We start from the raw sequence: 17,536 nt of genomic DNA, 5'->3' as shown, positions 1-17,536 counted from the left end.
CCAAAGGTAATGTTAGTATGGACCTCAAGGGGTTGGAAACAGCTTTCACTGATTTTTAAGGGAAGAGATCAAAGACAGACTACTGACTCATTTTTTTTAACACATGGTCTCCCTGTATAACCCAGGCTGGCTTCAAATTTGCTGTATTCTGTTCTCATCTTCTCAATCTCCTGAGGATGGACATTTTTTTGGTATGTTCCATCACGCATGTCTTTCAAATACACATGTACTTAAATCTTTTCTGTCTGATACAGTGTCTCCTGTAATCCATGCTTGCCTTGAACTGTCTGCTGAGTGAAGAGCAGGATGAAGCTTCTCAGCCTGCAGCCCTCACCTGCCCAGTGCTGGGATTACTGGCTTGCACCTCCACAGCTGGTTTATGCAGTGCTGAAGACTGAGCCCAGAGCTTCATGCAAATTAGGCCCTGAGCTACATCCAGAGCTGTCTTCACTTATGTACAAAGAAAGTTCAGCAACTCAAAAATAAATAAATAAATAAATAAATAAATACCAAGATGCATGAAAACTTAAATTCACTCATACTGAATAACATTAATCATTCTCTCTATTATTAGTTTATAAAATAATGCATTAACAGAGTAGCAGGATAGCTCAGTGGGTGAAAGAGCTTGCTGCTCCAACCTGATGATCCAAATTTTATCCTCAGAATCCACCTGGTGAAAGGAAAGAACGGAGTACTAAAAATTGTGCTCTGAGCATTTCACAGCCAGCATGTCCCATTGCTATCTCTCCCTCTTATGAGCAACCATGCACACACTTACATACACATAGACAAAGAATAAAATATAAAATTTCTTCAAGAATGCAGTAATCAAAAAGTAAGTATATGTTAGAGTCTCCATGACTTTAGGTGAGATTGATGGTATATTGATAATATTACTGATACCTTCTGTGACATCTGAGAACCTATCCACTCATTTAGCTCTTCATATAAGGAAATGCTTTATGAGACATCCACTTCGTTGCATATATTTTTATCCCAATATTGTAAAAACTAACATTTTATGTTAATTTGTTATAACTCTATAATCAGTAATAACAAATTATAAGTATTTTAATTTGATGGGAAGAGATTTGAATGGCTCATACTTCCATTATTACTCACAAAAAGAGGAGTGACATTAATATCAGAGAAGGGTGATGTTGAAATTAGAGAACTGCCTACAGATTTGCCATGTTTCCCTGCTCCCTCCAGAGTACAGGGGTCACTACTCACTGCAAACACAGCAACAGGGAGTTCTGTGAACCACCTCAGCTTCTGTTTCATCCAGATATCTGAATCAGGGGAAACAAATTCAGAGTGCTAGGTCTGCTGGATACATAGCATTACTTTTAAGTAATAAGCAATCTTTAAGATAGACGAATGAACAGACACAGCAGAAAAACATGACAAGGAAAGAAAGATCCCTTTCACCCTGTCTAAAATGAACGTTATGCTTCAGACAAAATTACTTACATATAGAATCAACAAGCTTAGTTTTTAAATATTTTATTAATTCTTTGAGAATATTACATTATATGTTTTGATCATATTCATCATCCCAACTTTGTCTATATCCACCCTCTCAACCCTGACCTCCCTACCTACTCCACCTTTGAGTCTTCTCTGCATTGAGTCTAGTTTGTGTTGCCAAATAGTATTGATCTGCCCTCTCCCTCTCTCTGTCCGTGTCCCTATCCGTGTCTCCCTCTCCCTCTCCCCCTCCCCCCCCCCCCCCCCCTCCTCCCTCTCCCTCTCCCTCTCTCCCTCTCTTTCAGCACCTATCACATGTCAACAGCTTCTCAGCTAGTGGTAGGATTTTGTGCACGTAAATTCATTTCTGATTAGTCATAACAAAGTAAGTTTGACCAGCTAATGCCAGGCATAAAGTAAAAACAATTATATCTTTCTCCATTTCTCTTAGTACTGTTGGCACTGAGTGAATCTTCTGACCCATTATAAAGGAATGCCATTGTTTTGTTGTTCTAGTCTATATTATCAGAAATGGTAACTAATAATAATTATTATAATGGCAATAATACTTGAGTTTCCACTGTATATTTTTGTTGCTGATCTCTTTTAAATATTGACAATACCCCTCTCTATAACGGAAAGTCATTCCTTTTGATATAGAGCAGTTACACTACTGGAAATAGAGGGAGAAGCTAACAGCTCATATCTTGGGAGGTGGAGGGCAGCTTCTGCTACAAGCTTTTGAGTCTAGTTTGAAAACCAACACAAAGTTACATTATAGCTGTGGGTAAAGTCAGTTTTGTCTCCTAAAAATAGTACAATGGGGTGGGAAAACCCAGAAGCCTAAGAGCCTAAGAAACAAACTATGCAATTTAATTCTGAAAGCAGAGATTCATACAGTCTAAACATACATTTATCTAAAGACAAGTCACTTTGCCTCAATTTTGGATAGTTATAATTTGCTCATCAATAATACACAGAAAGAAAACATTAGAGTGTTTAGTAAACACTCTCAGTATTACTGCTCTCTTCACTGTGTTTGATACTATCCCCATCCCAACATAATTTACTAACTACTTTGAATACTTTTAAAAAGCAAAATAGTATCTCCTTACAAATTAACATTTTTTTAAAAAGAGTGTCACATTACCACCTGGTTTTTACAAAGGCTCATATTAGGTTTATATCTCTATTTGTTTAACTACCCAAAATGCTCTTTGGATACTGTTTAATGGCCTGAAAGACCTATATCATCCATGGTAATTTCAGGGGCCTGATGAGCATCAAATAACAGGAGAGGTAAAAGGTTGCCTACACTGTTTTCAGATTGGACATCACTGCAAGCAAGACCTTACAAACAACAAAACCATGGACGTATTATCTGCAGCTGCTGGGGATCAAAATGTACAAATGCAGAAATAAGTTTTAAAAACAGTTTGCTCAAAAGCTTGAGTGAGTTCTTGGACACAGCACATTTCCTACGTCAATAAAAATATGGACTTAGACTTGTATCTGAACACTTAGAAGTAAAAATAATCCATTTTAGAAAATATCTTAATTCCACAAAGTATGTTTCAGTGATGGCAAAATCAAGAATGCCAAAGGCACATGTTAAATACTGTCAAAGGCTCACATGACCCAATAACATGCAGAATAATGCTATGATGAAACCCATCACTCTGCTTACTAATCTAATATAATTCAAGAATAAAAGGAACACTCAAAAAAGGCACAAATGAAACAGTGTGTGTTTTCTCAAGCCACAAGTGAAAGGAGAGTTTCTAATTTAATGAGACCATTCACATTTGAAAATGAATTAGTTGAAACTAAGATTAGTGAATATTAAAAGTATTCATTTGTGAGTTGAGAGGATGGCTCAGTCAATGAAGAGCTGCTGCACAAGGGTGAGGATGAGAGTTTGGATCCCCAGAAACCACGTAAAAACTGGCGTGCAATCTTAACATGAGGGAGGCAGAGACAGGGAGTCCCTATGTAACCTGGCCAGCCAGACTTGCTAAAATCGTGAACTTGGAGCTTAGCAAGGGATCCTGCCTCAGTATCTGAGGTTGGCAGCAACTAAGGAAGATATCCCATGTCAACCTCAAGACAATACACACACATACACATACACACACATGCACACACACAGCGGGGGTGAGGGAGGAGACATGCATGCACACGTACACATGTGCAGAAATACACCTACATATATGCAAATACACACTACACACAAGTACACCTGTAAAAATTGCATTATTTTGAGTATTTCACCTATAAGACTTAAAACTGCTATCTTTTAGTAGGTCATAAAAACATCTTGAAGTCTCTTTACTGTGACATTCTTGGGGGTGGAGATTAAGTCCTCCATATAAGTACATAGTATTCCTTTCTTCTCATTGTCAGCAGCAGGATATAAACTTCTTAAAACTAAGTTCCTATCTTCCAAAATTATTGACTTAGAATGTGCTTAAAATTTAAAATTCTTTTCAAGTTTAAGCTTCTTAAAATCTGATCGTGGGAGTTTTTTGCTTATTAAAACTTCATGTAAAGCTAGAGAAATGGCTCAGAAATGGAACACTTTCTGTTCTTCGAGAGGACCCAGGCTCTGTTCCCAGTACCCACATCAGGAAGCTCAGACTACCTATGAAGTCCAGGAAATTAAACACCACTAGCCATTCACTTGCCTTTGGTGTGATGTGGTGATGGGTGGGAAGTGATTGGTTGGACCTCACCATATCTAGAAGATCATACATGTTGAAGAGCCCCACTGCAGCACAAAGAAGGACCACTCGGACTTCCTTCTGAAAGCCCAAGTTCACAAAACACCAGGGGACTGTTCCTAAAGTATAACAAAAAACTGGAAAGCAGTCCCAGGCCCTTAACTCTAGTCACTAATACAATGATGCTCAGAACCAACCAGGACCCAACATTGCCTGTTGACGAGTGAACAGCAGTGCTCACCAGCAAAGTGAGCATGTGAGGGGCAGTGAGGGGCCAAGAGCCATCAGAGGGTCTGCAGCAATACAATGTACAGACACGTGCAAGGACAAAAGCTCAAACTGGAAGGCTATTGATCCATGAGTATTTGGAATCTCAAATGAACTACAACATGAATACATCTGAGTAAAATTACTTGAACAGAGTTTATTTCGTGCAAAGTGCATTGTGAGAAGACAATTGCTCCCGGGTGTGCTTTTCCTCCTATTACTTTATTCAAAGGGATGTGATAGTTATTTCTACTTATTTGATGTCTTGTTTTGTCTGAAGCTCACTAGGAAGCAAGACAAGCAGTGAAAACAAAAAGTGAAGGAAAGGCCTTGTGTCCTTTACCTGAGAAATCAGCTGCCAGGAGGTCTGCGGCCTTCAGAACCTTCACCTGAAGAATTCCCACGTCTCTCACATCCTTCAGAGAGTTCTGTAAGGCCTGTGGAGACAAAGGAAGTTAAACACATGTGTACCTTTGCCTCGAAGTTCCCCAAGAAGGATGCTTCAAGTTTACCTCCTCCTTACTCAAAAAATTCTTAGAAGAGTTGCAAAGCTGTCTTGTGTCAAGTACCAGGGCCATTAGGCATGTATTGCAGCCAGATTAGGAGAAAATTAACTGAGAATTAATTAACTGCAGCCTCAAAATAAACAAATTAGAAACATTCACAATCTGCTTTTAACATTGCCCCCCGGTGCTAGCATAGATATCCCATAGGGAAAATGTGTGGGTGGAATTACGTTCATTCTCCCCTGCCTTTTCTCATTAAATGAAACTTTTAAATCACCTTTAAAGGCAATATCAAGCAGATTTTGTTATTTTAAAAACTTTATGGATACCATAGGACTCACCCTCATCCCATCCTAAATGCTTGCTACCAAGAGAAATAAATCAGGGATGGAGAGAGAAAGAGTCTTCCAATCTAAGACTCAACCTGTTCCATTCAGTAAATGAGGAAATGGGCTTCTGGTATCACCCTGTAGTCATATTCTCTTTAGTCTTTAATTAGCATGACCCAGAGATGAAGTACATTTCCTACAGCTACTCCTAATTCTGAAGCAGACACAGCAGTGTTCAGATGTCTGTAAGTACACAGAATCCATAGGAAAACAAACAAACAAACAAACAAACAAAAAAACATGTATCAGGGATAAGCAAGTACCAATTCTCATGCCTACAAAAGATATCTATTAAAAAAGAAAATGCAAATTCCAAACCTTTGAAACTGTTGTCATCCTTACGAAATAGGTAAGAGGTATTTAAGCAGGCTCTAGTGACTCAGGATAAAATGGTAAAACCCTTGTTATTTGGGCATTGTGAGGGTAAAATAGCCAAAGTTTTAACCTAGTCTCATATGAGTCAGCTCTCAGAACTATTGAAAATATTTTTTTCAGTGTATGTTTACTCTAAACAAACCAACCAGCTAGTTTTTGAGCTATATGGAAGCTTTTAAAATGAGTATTTCTGTTTTTATTTTATTTTAATTTTTAAATTTTATTTATTCTTTTATTTTTTTCTCAATCTGCTTTTATATCATTTTAATTACATGCAAACATTAAGATCACCTCTAGGTTGAGGAGCTAGCAAATAGTCAAGGAACAAGCAAGACAATAAACACAAATAATTAAAGAACAAGCAAGGCAATAAACAAAGTCCCCTGATCACTGTTTCTAAGGGCTTATCAGGATGATCAAACTATCTGAGCCTACTTCCCTGTCCTAGCCCAAAGTCATTTTCATGCCTGAAGCCTATTTCTTTGTTCTAGCCTAAGATTTAGATTCTTGCCTGAAATTCTTTGTTCTAGCCTAATGTCAGATTCCATTGGCCAAGGACAAGGAAATGTGAATGGGCTTCATGCAGGAATCTGACATTAGGCTAGAAATGAATGTTTCTATAAAGGTAGAAATACTTTCTATAGATTGGTACTCTGCCAGGGTGGTGGGCATGGAGACCTGTGATCCCAGTGTTGAGACAGACGTGGAAAGATGAGAATGTGGGGCTTCCTGGGCTACAGGTCAGTTCTAGGCTAGCATAAGCTACATATAAAGTGAGGATGACAGTGTACTCTTTCTCTCTTACACAGACACTGGGGAAAGTAGGATGTCCACTTTCCTAGCAGTCTCAAATCATAAGACCTTCTTCAAAACAGCCACTATGATGGCACAAATATTGTTTTATAAATTTGGAACATGCCTCATACATTTTATAATTTGCCCTCTTGAAAAAGTCATTGTTGTTTTCCATTCTCCTAAATAAAAGGCTCAGAGAAGATAATGAGAGTGAATCCTGTCTGCACTCCTTCCGACTATAACAAAGCAGCATGCAGACCCTGTGCGGGCACAAGGTGTAGGTCTAGACTTTCCTTCATGAAGATGAAGAATTTTTCAGTTTACCAATATAGCTGCACAACGAAGGCTTCTGGAGGCACTAACGTCTATCTTGAGAACAGTGAGATCATTCAATAAAGATTTCCCTTGGTTCATTTGCAGGCCTCTGCTTTCTTCCAGGGATAGAAATAAGGAGCATGCATTGGTTCATCAAGATCAGATCAGAAACAAACTAAGAAAAGGGATGCAAATGAAGACACCTAGAAGGCCATAGTACAAGAAAGAAATCGACAAATAAAGGCTGAACATGCCCTTCCACACATGGCAGCATTTAGAAACAATCATACACTGATGTCACCATCAAGGTGGTACAGAATAAAGTCCTTCCTATGTATCTCATGCTTTAATCTAGGCACAGGGCCCCCTTAACCCTACTAAAGCCTTCTATATAAAAATGCAGAGCATTTAAAGTTCCTTTGAAATTTTTCTCTCATAACCTTTTTCTGTTCAAATTTCCACTCATATCCACACACAGGCTAACCTAGTCTGCCTAGAGAATCCCAGTATCCTACAGCAACTTTCGAACATTGACTTTTGTGGTTGTTTTGTTGTTGTTGTTGCTGCTGCTGCTGCTGCTGCTGCTGCTGCTGCTGTTTTGTTTTTGAAACAGCAAGGCAAACTCTAAGTCTGCTTTCTTCCAGGGGTAGAAATAAAGAGCACGCATTGATTCATCAAGATCCTTTCACCATCTTGGTAATACATTAACTCCTAGGTCTGGTTTTATGAGACAGGGAATTAAATTTGCAACAGTGATCTCTCTTGGTACTTTTTATTCCAATACATAGACTTGGTTTCAAAGTAAAAGTGCAAGTTGCTGGACAGAGAGACAGGGGCAGGGTGAGGGTGACAATGTAATACACTCACGTATCGCTGGGAAATCTGCTGTCTTTCACTGGGGTCTTCGAAAGGGCAAACACAGAGATCAGAGATGGAGACGCCAGTACAGGGGGTCAAGGTGATCAACATGAGGAGAGCCCCCTGGCAGCTCTCCAGAGGCAGCTCCAAGCAGTTGTCTTGCTTCAGTGGGAGCGCTGAGATATCTACTTTACACCTAGACAAATTTCAGGAGATACAAAGAGCAGAGATTAATTCAAGGCCATGGTAATCTTCCAAAGCCCCCATTTCATACATATGTCCTCAGCCCTAAACTTCGCTGTGGACATAGGTTATTTATCGGGGAAAGTTGCCAAGCTCCCTTGTCTCAGGATAGTCTCTCAGCCTAATGTGCTCTAAATTAAGGACTCGATTTCATTAAAGAAAATGAACAGAAAGGGCAATAACAAAATATGATAGGGAACAAAAAAAAAAAAACAAGATGTTAGGTCTTTGCCAAATGAGGCTCATAAAATCATAGTAAAGAGTTAGGAAGACGAGTATCATGAAGTGGAACCAAGCATCAGGATTTTGTTTTCTCATGTCTTCCCTGCCCTAAGTAAGGGATCGGGAGTTCACACACAGAAAGAGAAAGTCAAGACAACCACATGTGGGGGAAGAGGGAATGCAGAAACCATTTTCTTCCTTCCCAATTGACTAAAGCCAACTGGCAAATGTTTAGTTACAGAAACGCGTTGAGGGGGTTTTCCTAATAGGCAGGTTTCCCCAGGTGAGTTCCTTATGGACAAATGGAGCATGAAGTGTTGTTGATTGATCCCATCTCTGCCGCACTGCCAGGAAGGGCTGTACCCATCTGCTGTAAATTGCAGGTTTTCTGCCTCTTAAGAGCCAATGGTGTAGAGCTGCCGAAAATCTCAAACACATTGAAAACAGAAGCAAACCCTCCAAAGGGAGGAGGGGCGCTTAGGTCCTCAGCTATTTGTTTGCTTCCACACTGAAAAATTCTGACTTTGCCTGAACTACACAGTCTAAACTTAAGAATGCAGGTGGGTGGAGAAGCCAGGAATGCAACGCACTGGGGGAAAGGAGAGGCAGGCTATAGAAGCTCCGAGATTTAATTATTTCATACAATTCTCAGAGACTCTGTACAATTATGAATATGATGAATATTCAAGACTTTTGGAAAGAATAGAAGCACTCCCTCTCACAATAAGCTAAAGCAGATTTTTGTATTAACTTTTCAAGGGACTTTGTGCATTAGCAGAAAACTAGGGATAGGTAATCTTATGCACAGTAAGGAAAGCAATGGCAATTTGGGGCCACACAGATACAAAGACAAAATTCTTTTCCAGTGTAATAAATTGGCACAACTGTGGTCTCCCTCACACTTAAAATAGGAAGAAGTAAACTATCAGTCTATTCCTGTTTTTAAATTCAAGACCAAAGTTCACATATTACCAAATGACTCTAAAATTAAACATGTATAATTTTTTACTTGCTATTTGTATAAAGTGAACCCCAATGACAGAAGGGGTTATTATTTTAGATATAACTTCACAAATATTTCTATTAGAGACAAATTATAATACAAATATATTTACTTTCTGTGTTTTTAATCAAAATAATATTTTCTATAGCAATGAGAAGTCTATGAAATAATATGTAATACTACACTGAAGGAAGGAGTCACTTAGAGTTTTGTTTCATAAACAAATCCATGGGGAATCAAATGGGTTTAATAGAAAAGGAAATATCAAGTGTCTTATGCCATCTTTAGAAATCTACTAACTCCCATAGTCTTAATATTAGAGGAGTGTGTACACATGTATGCTTAAGAGTCTTCTTATTCTACATTGTTAAAGATACTAGTTTGGAAGGGGAACACATTTTTTTTCCTAAATTAATAAAACTGAAAACTTTTCGTCTATTTATTTGTGTAGTTTAAAACGGCCATTGCTGAATGTGTCGCACGGTTACCAATTCCTAGCTATCTGCTAATATGTAAAATCTGCCAAAGATTTGGGGTGGGGGGTTTCTTTTTTAGCACGCTGTAAGAGGTGATGCTTCTGCTCTTTATTCGCAAAGCAAATCTAAACTCGTCAAGAGCTAAGAAAGACAATTTTGAAAATGAATTTAAAAATGCATTTATTACTGAAAATCTTGAAAAGACAGATTGAGATTCCCTTTATTTGTTTAAATAATTCTTAATCCTTTGAAAACTTCATACATTGCACTTTGAACATTTTCATCTCCCTTCCTGCACTGCACTTGTCTCAGAGAATATACAAAACAATTTTGATTAGATTTTTTTTTCCCTACTAAAGTTCAAAAAAAAAAAAAAGCTTTTGATGTCTTCTAGGATTCTCTGTGTTTTCTTTTCCCCTGCTACCTGTTATAGCGAGATACAGGATAGACCTGTAGCAGCCATAAGAAGGATACAAGATCAACCTCTCTACCTGTTATGGGAAGGCCATGGGGTGAGCCTGTCAACCTATTATGGGCAGAACCCAGGATATTCTGTCATGGAGAATAACTCTTTTTGTGATTAAGCAAAAGTTATTGTGGTTTGTGGGTCATTGTCTCTACTGCAACTACTCAACTCTTTCCTTTTAACACAAAAGTTACAATGTAACTAATATATCTATACAATATAACATAGACAACATATTATATACAATATAACTAATATATATATATAATATAACTAACAATATAAATAAATGACTGTTGCTTAGTTAAAAAAAGCTTTACTTAAGAAAAAAATATGGACTTTGACTCCCAGATTGTGTTTATCAATCTTGGGGTATAGAAATGCTATTGTTTTACCTGTGGTAAATTACACCAACAAAAGTAGTTTTAATTGCCAAGATTGCGTGAAGGTAACACAAATTCATCAATAAAGACATCAGAGACATTAACCTAAGAAATTTAAAATAACTTTTAATCTCCTCACTATACCCTATGAAGCTGGGCCAGAATACCCAATGATCTGCTTATTAATAAAATGAGATAAAGAAACAACACTATTATAAAATTGCTCTGCTATAAGGAACTATATGAAGTGTAACCACTCAAACATCCCATATAAGAAATCTGATAAATTAGCATTAAGGAGGGATTGATGTCATCGGGGTATGGTGTTTTATTCTTTGTGCAAGGTTTATGACTCTCTTTGGACAATCGAGGCATTCAACCCCTAGGATCCATGGGGATTCAGAAAATGCACATTCCAGCTTCAGATATTAGCAAATGAAGTTGACAAGAATACTGGTACAATTCAAAGGTTCACCTTTGAAAAAAGGCAGAATGGTCACCCATGTATGCACACCTAGAGAGAAGCTGTCGTGGATTCACTTGACAGGGGAGTCAGCGGCTACATGTCCTGCTCTATCCACCAGCTTCATCCAGAGACATCATCATGTGTTCCCACTATCAAGTTTCTACACAACAAACGAGCTCATCTCTCTAGATGCCTGCCTATGTTTGTGCCCACTTCCTAAGTATGTGTGCCATGAGATACTTGTGGAGATTAGGGAAAAGCTTCAGTTGTTGGTCCTCACCTCCTCCCATGGTTCAGACAAGCGTTCTCTGTTGTTTTTCTGTGGCACACACTAAGCTGAGTAGATCTGAAGCTCCTGGGGATGGTCGCCTCCACCTCCCAATAGCAGTGCTGGGACTGCAGCAACTCACACTATGCTTCTGGCTTTTACCTGGGTTGTTGGATTTGAACTTATCATGCTTGCGTGGCAAGCTACTGGGTCCACTTTACTATCACTCCAGCCTTCTCTGTCTGACTCTGGACTCTTCACAAATCTCTGTATACATCATTCTGTTTCTGGAACTCTGCCCACTTTTATCAGATGCTCAAGTTCATGTGTATGGTTTCTGGGATCCACAACCTTCATACCAATGGTAGGCTCACTGCAGCTGCCCAAAATTTAGTGCTAAAGGGCAGGAGATTCACCTCCGTGATTTGGTAATAAACTGTCACTGCTTTGAAGCCTGCCTACCCCTTAAGAGGTGTCTGTATTGGTGAATAAAATAAATGGTCAAACAAACCACTGCCAGTGGGAAAGAAAAACTACACACACCCCAAATCTCAAACGATAAAACTTGTCTTTTTGGTTAATTATTTCACAGCCTCCATCCTTCCCCTGTATAGAAAACAACCAAAATAAATGAATTTCCTGGATCTGAGCTTGAGAATTCCACGGTTCTACTTACCCAAAGGAAACAGAGACTAAATTACTTTTATTATTTTTTTTCCCCTGCAACAGACATTTATTAAAGCTTCCCTTTCTCACCACAGGCTGTAAAGTGCTGACTTAGCATTGTTTCTGACCTCCTGTTCTTGTCTTTCTCCATTAATCCCACAACATTTTAATGTTTTAATTCAACACATAATTTTACCATATCAGTCAGCCAAACTGGCCCAACTCTGACTTGCCGTGATAGCTTTTAACCTCTTCCTCATTACCATAATTCCATGTTTTATATTACAGACTGGTCAGCTTTTAACTTAAATGCAAGGGGCAGGAAAGAGTGCTGTAGTTTGAAAAGCTGTAAATCTCAGAGGCCGAGGAAGTGGGCGAACAGGAAGGAACGGTGAATGTGTCAAGCCTGGCTGTAAAAGCAGATCAACGACGTGGGCTGCAATATTCCAGCCTGGATTGTTCACTGCCTCAAAGCCACTAATAAACCAGTAGGTTGTCAGAGCCACTTTAAGACACCATCTGGGACCGAGGCATGACTGTGTGGCAGATCAAAACTGGAGCACGAAATCTCCATTCTCAACCTTTGCAAACTACGTTTAGAATATTCTAGGAAACAAAGTCCCTTCAACCACCCTGAAATGGAATGGATCCATTAAGAAAATGATTTCTTTGAAACAGTGCAAAATGGATCATTTATATTCATCTGTACTTTATACTTTTATTTTCATTTCATTAACAACAGAGGCTGGAGGATGGCTGGCTGGGTAAAATGATTGTCATTCAAGCTGGAAGACTTGAGATCCTCGGCACACAAATAAAAACTGGGCATAGAGCTCACAACTAACTCTGTGCTGAGGGGCCCATGATAGGATTCCTGTGCTTTGTCACTTGCTGGCATTGTTAGTTTTATTATAACAGATGCACACATAGATGGGACTGGTTACTGTTGGACTTATGTCTTCCTTTCTGTGAAAGTTCACTCTCTCTGCCTTGGATCTGATGATTTCTTTTTATAGTTGCTTTGCCAATAAAAAACAATGAGTTAGGCAGCATATCCTTGAGGGAGGCTGGCTCTTCTGAAAGCATATTCATCTTTGAGGCTCCATTTACCCCATCTTTGAAGTTACCTGAAGGTTGGGTAAAACCTGTGGGTGTATGTGCTGTGGCAGAGGAGAAGTCAGACTCCAGAGCATCTCAGCACACAGATACAGAGAAGAATCAATCTAAACATTGCCACTGTTTGTGTGTGCCCAGCTCCTGTGAGCAAAGGCTACCATCTGTAAATGTGAAATGATGTTGTTCATCTTCGAGTCAGTAAATATTCTTGAACATACCCATCACTCACACAAAGAAACAATAATCATAAGGCCTATGTTTAGAAAAAAAAATAGTGACTTTTACTAGTTACAGTTAATTTACCTGAATTAAACGATTTTCATTTTAAATATTATAGAGATCTATATTTGCCACACAGAAAAATTAGAAAATTATTAACACCAATATAATGCTTACTTTAGACAATGTCAATGGATATTGCTACGGTTTCTTACTTGAATGTTGGCCATGGACCCCAATGAATAACAAAACTGTCAGACACACAGTGGGTTCATTACCAAAATCACATAGTAATCCTTCCTCCCCTCGGTGTGTTGTTTGTTTACAATGGGAAGCATCACGAAAAAGAATTCCCTTACAGGGGTGTCACAGTATTAACATGACTGTATTCTCTGAAATAAAATAGAAAGTAGGCCTCAGGAGACAGTGAGTGTTTGTTAACACAAGTTGAGAGTTTTCTATTTTTGAATAGTTGAAGTAGGAATAGCTAAGCTTTAGAGTGACATTACAAAGAAATTAAACTTTGGGGGATAAAAAGGTTGAAATTTTGGGCTGGTGGGGTGGCTCAATAGGAAAAGGAACTTTAAAGGTACTTCTTGCACAAGCCTTACCATCTGAGTTTGAGCCATGATGGAAAGAAAAATTCAACTCCTGAAACTTGTCCTCTGACCTCCACATGAATGACTTGACATACACACACACACACAGACACACACACACAGAATTAAGTAATTTTTTAAGTTGAAATTTCGAAAAAAGCAACTCATAAGAAGCATCCCACAAATAACTTGCCAGACATTGCTGTATGCTGCTACAATGGTTTGCTTGTTTTTGTTTACAAGACAGGGTTTGGTGGTATAGCCCAGGCTAAACTCAAGTTCATCCTCCTTCCACATCCTTCTAAGTATTAGAATTACAAAATCCAGGGCATCATAGGTACATTAACCCTGAGAAGCAGTAGTCTATGTGCGTAAAGACCTTGCTATTCACTGCAAGGCAATATTGTATACAGCTGGGTCTCCCAAGAGATATTTTTGTTATTTTTTTGCATTGCAAGAGGGGAAAAAGGAAAAGGATACCCAAAAAAGAAACAACAGTCCTTTCCAACCCATAAAGAGGAAGGACAGAATGATCAGCAGGCAGGTAGGCATCTCAGTTACAAACAGGAAACTGCTAAAATAATAAATGAATACTCAAAATGACCAAACACAGACCATACAGGACGTCTTCGGTTATTTTTTGTCTCTGAGAAGCCACATAATGTTCATTTGGAAAAGTATTTCCTATTATGTAACGGAAATGTGACAATGCAGTGACATGAGATGTTCAAGGCATTATTATTTGCACCTACTAAAATAACCATGGGCCATTCATCAGATGAGGCCCAGATGCCCACTGTGCAGATAACACTTTGGGACACAGAGTTCTCTGCATTTCCTAACTTAGCCTTTGTGCCGACTTTCTGATCCTACTGCCCTCAAAACGGTCAGAGCTCTAACATGTCAGACAGCTGAGGATGTTAGAGCGACTGAGAAGTATCTGTGGCATCTCAGTTCCCACGTGTGGTCAGGGGAGGAATAAAGCAAGATCTTACTAGTATCTGAACATGAAGAGACTGTCAAACACTAACCCTAAACTTTTGGATCTGGATTAAATGACAATGCAGCTTGCTAGGCAATGCATCCAGTTAGCCCAGTGGACTTTATAAAGCCATGAGCGCTGCCTACCAGATAAGGCAGCTGAGGATGCAGAAAAAGACTTGAAAGGTAAAGCCCACCCCAAAGAAGGTACAGGGTGCAAGGCAGAGATTGCTCTACCATTGTCTTAGTGGCTACTTGGCCATGCATATTGGAAATAGACATTGGGTACAGAGGCACGTCCTCTCTCCATATAACTGTGGGGAGTAATTTCTATCAGGTGGATGAGAGCCAGTCTGCTCTAAGTGTCTTGGTGCATGTCAAGGAACACCATGTTAGCTGTGCTGAGAAACAAGGGAAGAAATCTGGGGGTGTTAAATTCCCCTTGTGGCTACCTTGGGAATGGTGAGATAGATATTGGTAGCAAAGAGGGCATTACATTACAGGGTTTGACATCTTACATTAAGAACTGCAGAGAGAAAGACCATTCTCCGAAGGACTGCTTAACTGGCCTCATGCCATGTCTCTCTCTGAACTTCCTATTGTTCATTCTGCACACACACTCACACCCCCCACAAACACATACACACACTGGAAAATGAATGGGTTAGAGAAGATAAGTTATTTTAATCTTTAGTTTTGAGTAATAAGCCCTTGTCCTTGGCAAGGATCCCAAATATCAAGGTGTACTGGCTCCATAGGAGAGGTGAAAATGTCTCTTTCATGCGTCAGCAATGGCTCAGCATAAGCCTTGAGTTCCAGCTCCATGCCGGAAGCTGACAACCAATAGCTGCTGGCATCCCTTTTAAAAAATTTGTGTTCCTCATTTAAGATTTATATACAAATGATGCATCTAGGGGAAGAATAAAGGGGAATGAGTAGATATAAAAGATGGGATCCGTAATACTCCAAATCCTAGCTCTGGAATTCACTCTTCTCCAGGCCAAGGACAACTTGCTCTCCCTAGCTTGAGGGGCCAAGCTGCCAGAAGTCAGAGGTGAGGTGAACTGCTGCCAGCACATTTCCTTTGTGCTTATTACAGGCCAGGCATGGTCTTCTGGTTTTGTTGTATTCCTTGCTACAATCCTGGAAGAAACTATAATTCTGATATTATAATCTGCTACCCATGGGTGACCACCTCAATTGAGCTGTTAAGAGTCCAAATTAAACAACAAATGAACAACAGGATAGCTTTGGTTGCTCCAGATTCTATGAGAGTTTGTCACAAAATCCAGCAAGGACGTTGAAATTTTTCTTTCAATGAACAACTCACCTTCTTCTTTTATTTATTACTTTGTGAAACTAAAATGAACTCTTGGCCATGTTTACAAGTACATCCCAGTGGCCTGAGACAGCACATAACTCTCTATGGAGATTTCCAGACTCACAAACTGCAGTGTGTCCTTTGAATGAATAGGGTGTACATGTGGATTAGACCAACCTTGGGTAAAATGTTTACTTTAAAGCCTATGCCCAGAGTAACCACATGAAGACATTTTGGGATCTAACAACCACTTGCATAGCTTTTATATTATATTACATATTATTTGTAATATAGAGACAGACGACGTAAGATGCGCAAGTACCTGCAGTATCTGAATGTAAATATGATAACAGTTCCTATATACACTAACCATTGAGTAAATTATTATCATGGGGAGTTCCTGAAATGAGCTCCTTATAAATAAAGAGGAACTATTTTCTTCAGTTTAAAGCCTGCAATGAATACTGGATTACATTTACCAGTTAGAAAACTGACTAACAGCCCTTCCACATTAAATAGATGCCCACCTTACTACTGGCTTCTTAGGAGTAGGATATGGGTGTCCACTCTCAACCCAAACAGATAAGGTATTCTTTCAGAGCTAGCCCTGTGCAATCACGAGCCCCCCACCCCAATAGTAGCAGAGTGACTCACGTGCCCAGTCGCTCCTCATGCTTTTTGCTGTCCTTTCCCCACACTTCAATGTCCAAAATGCCCATCCTGTCAGAGAAGTAGTGAAAGTCAAACTGTTCCTGCCACTGCGGATTTGCACTCTTACACAGTGTCTAGAAAACATGCAGTTACAGGATTTACTTTCTCAGAAGGTAGGTCATGGCTATAGCAGCTACACATTCATGTTATGTCTACAGGGAAGGAAGTCACCATGATGAGACTGGTCTCTTAGCAAGACATACTTAACTTCTGGAGTAGAAGGGACCCTCGTGGACTCAAGTTAGCAAAATATGACTACTCTTTAAATGACCCTACAATGCAGCAATTTTTCCATCAAATCCCCTTCAATTACTGGAGGTCAGGCCTCTATCCCCACCTGCGCAAGATTATAATTGCCACAACCCTTCTATACTTAGAGAAGGGAGGAGATGTCAGGGGCATCCCTGCTTATACACTGAAGGCCTAAAATCAGCCATAGGCCTAAAATCAGCAATAGGCCTGTCATACCTGTATACTAACACCAAGTCTTGGGTCTCTGTGGAAAAACATTGAAACAGATGGCTATAAGCTCTTGTAAACAGGCAGCTTTCGTGGAAATTTACAAGCCTGAGTAGTCATAGATCTTGTAAATAGGTAGCCTTGGCAGATAGTACCAATTTAGATAAGGACAAGTGAATCATAGGCAGAGTCATCGTGACCTGTCCCCTGAACCTTCACCCAGCCGATATCCTGTTCTG

The 17,536-nt window shown here is 39.4% G+C and overlaps 1 protein-coding gene across 3 annotated transcripts in view; it reads right to left on the bottom strand.

Annotated features, from left to right (window-relative positions):
- The window catches only part of Mctp2 (multiple C2 and transmembrane domain containing 2), a 225,234-nt gene that overhangs the window by 116,172 nt on the left and 91,526 nt on the right, over positions 1-17,536 (bottom strand). For 2 of the 3 annotated variants that reach the window (XM_028776708.1, XM_028776709.1), the window contains exons 10-12: positions 16,782-16,912; positions 7,708-7,894; positions 4,804-4,897 (exon numbers count right to left, since the gene is read on the bottom strand). In XM_028776708.1, the coding sequence (XP_028632541.1) occupies positions 4,804-4,897; positions 7,708-7,894; positions 16,782-16,912 (412 nt within the window). The remainder of the gene's footprint in view (positions 1-4,803; positions 4,898-7,707; positions 7,895-16,781; positions 16,913-17,536) is intronic. The other variant, XM_028776710.1, reaches the window with a different exon arrangement.

The sequence above is a fragment of the Grammomys surdaster genome, unplaced genomic scaffold (genome assembly GCF_004785775.1).
Source record: "Grammomys surdaster isolate TR1022 unplaced genomic scaffold, NIH_TR_1.0 271, whole genome shotgun sequence".
Classification (NCBI taxonomy): domain Eukaryota; kingdom Metazoa; phylum Chordata; class Mammalia; order Rodentia; family Muridae; genus Grammomys; species Grammomys surdaster.
The sequence above is the reverse complement of the archived record's forward strand: the minus strand, read 5'-3'. Positions and strand labels throughout refer to the sequence as shown.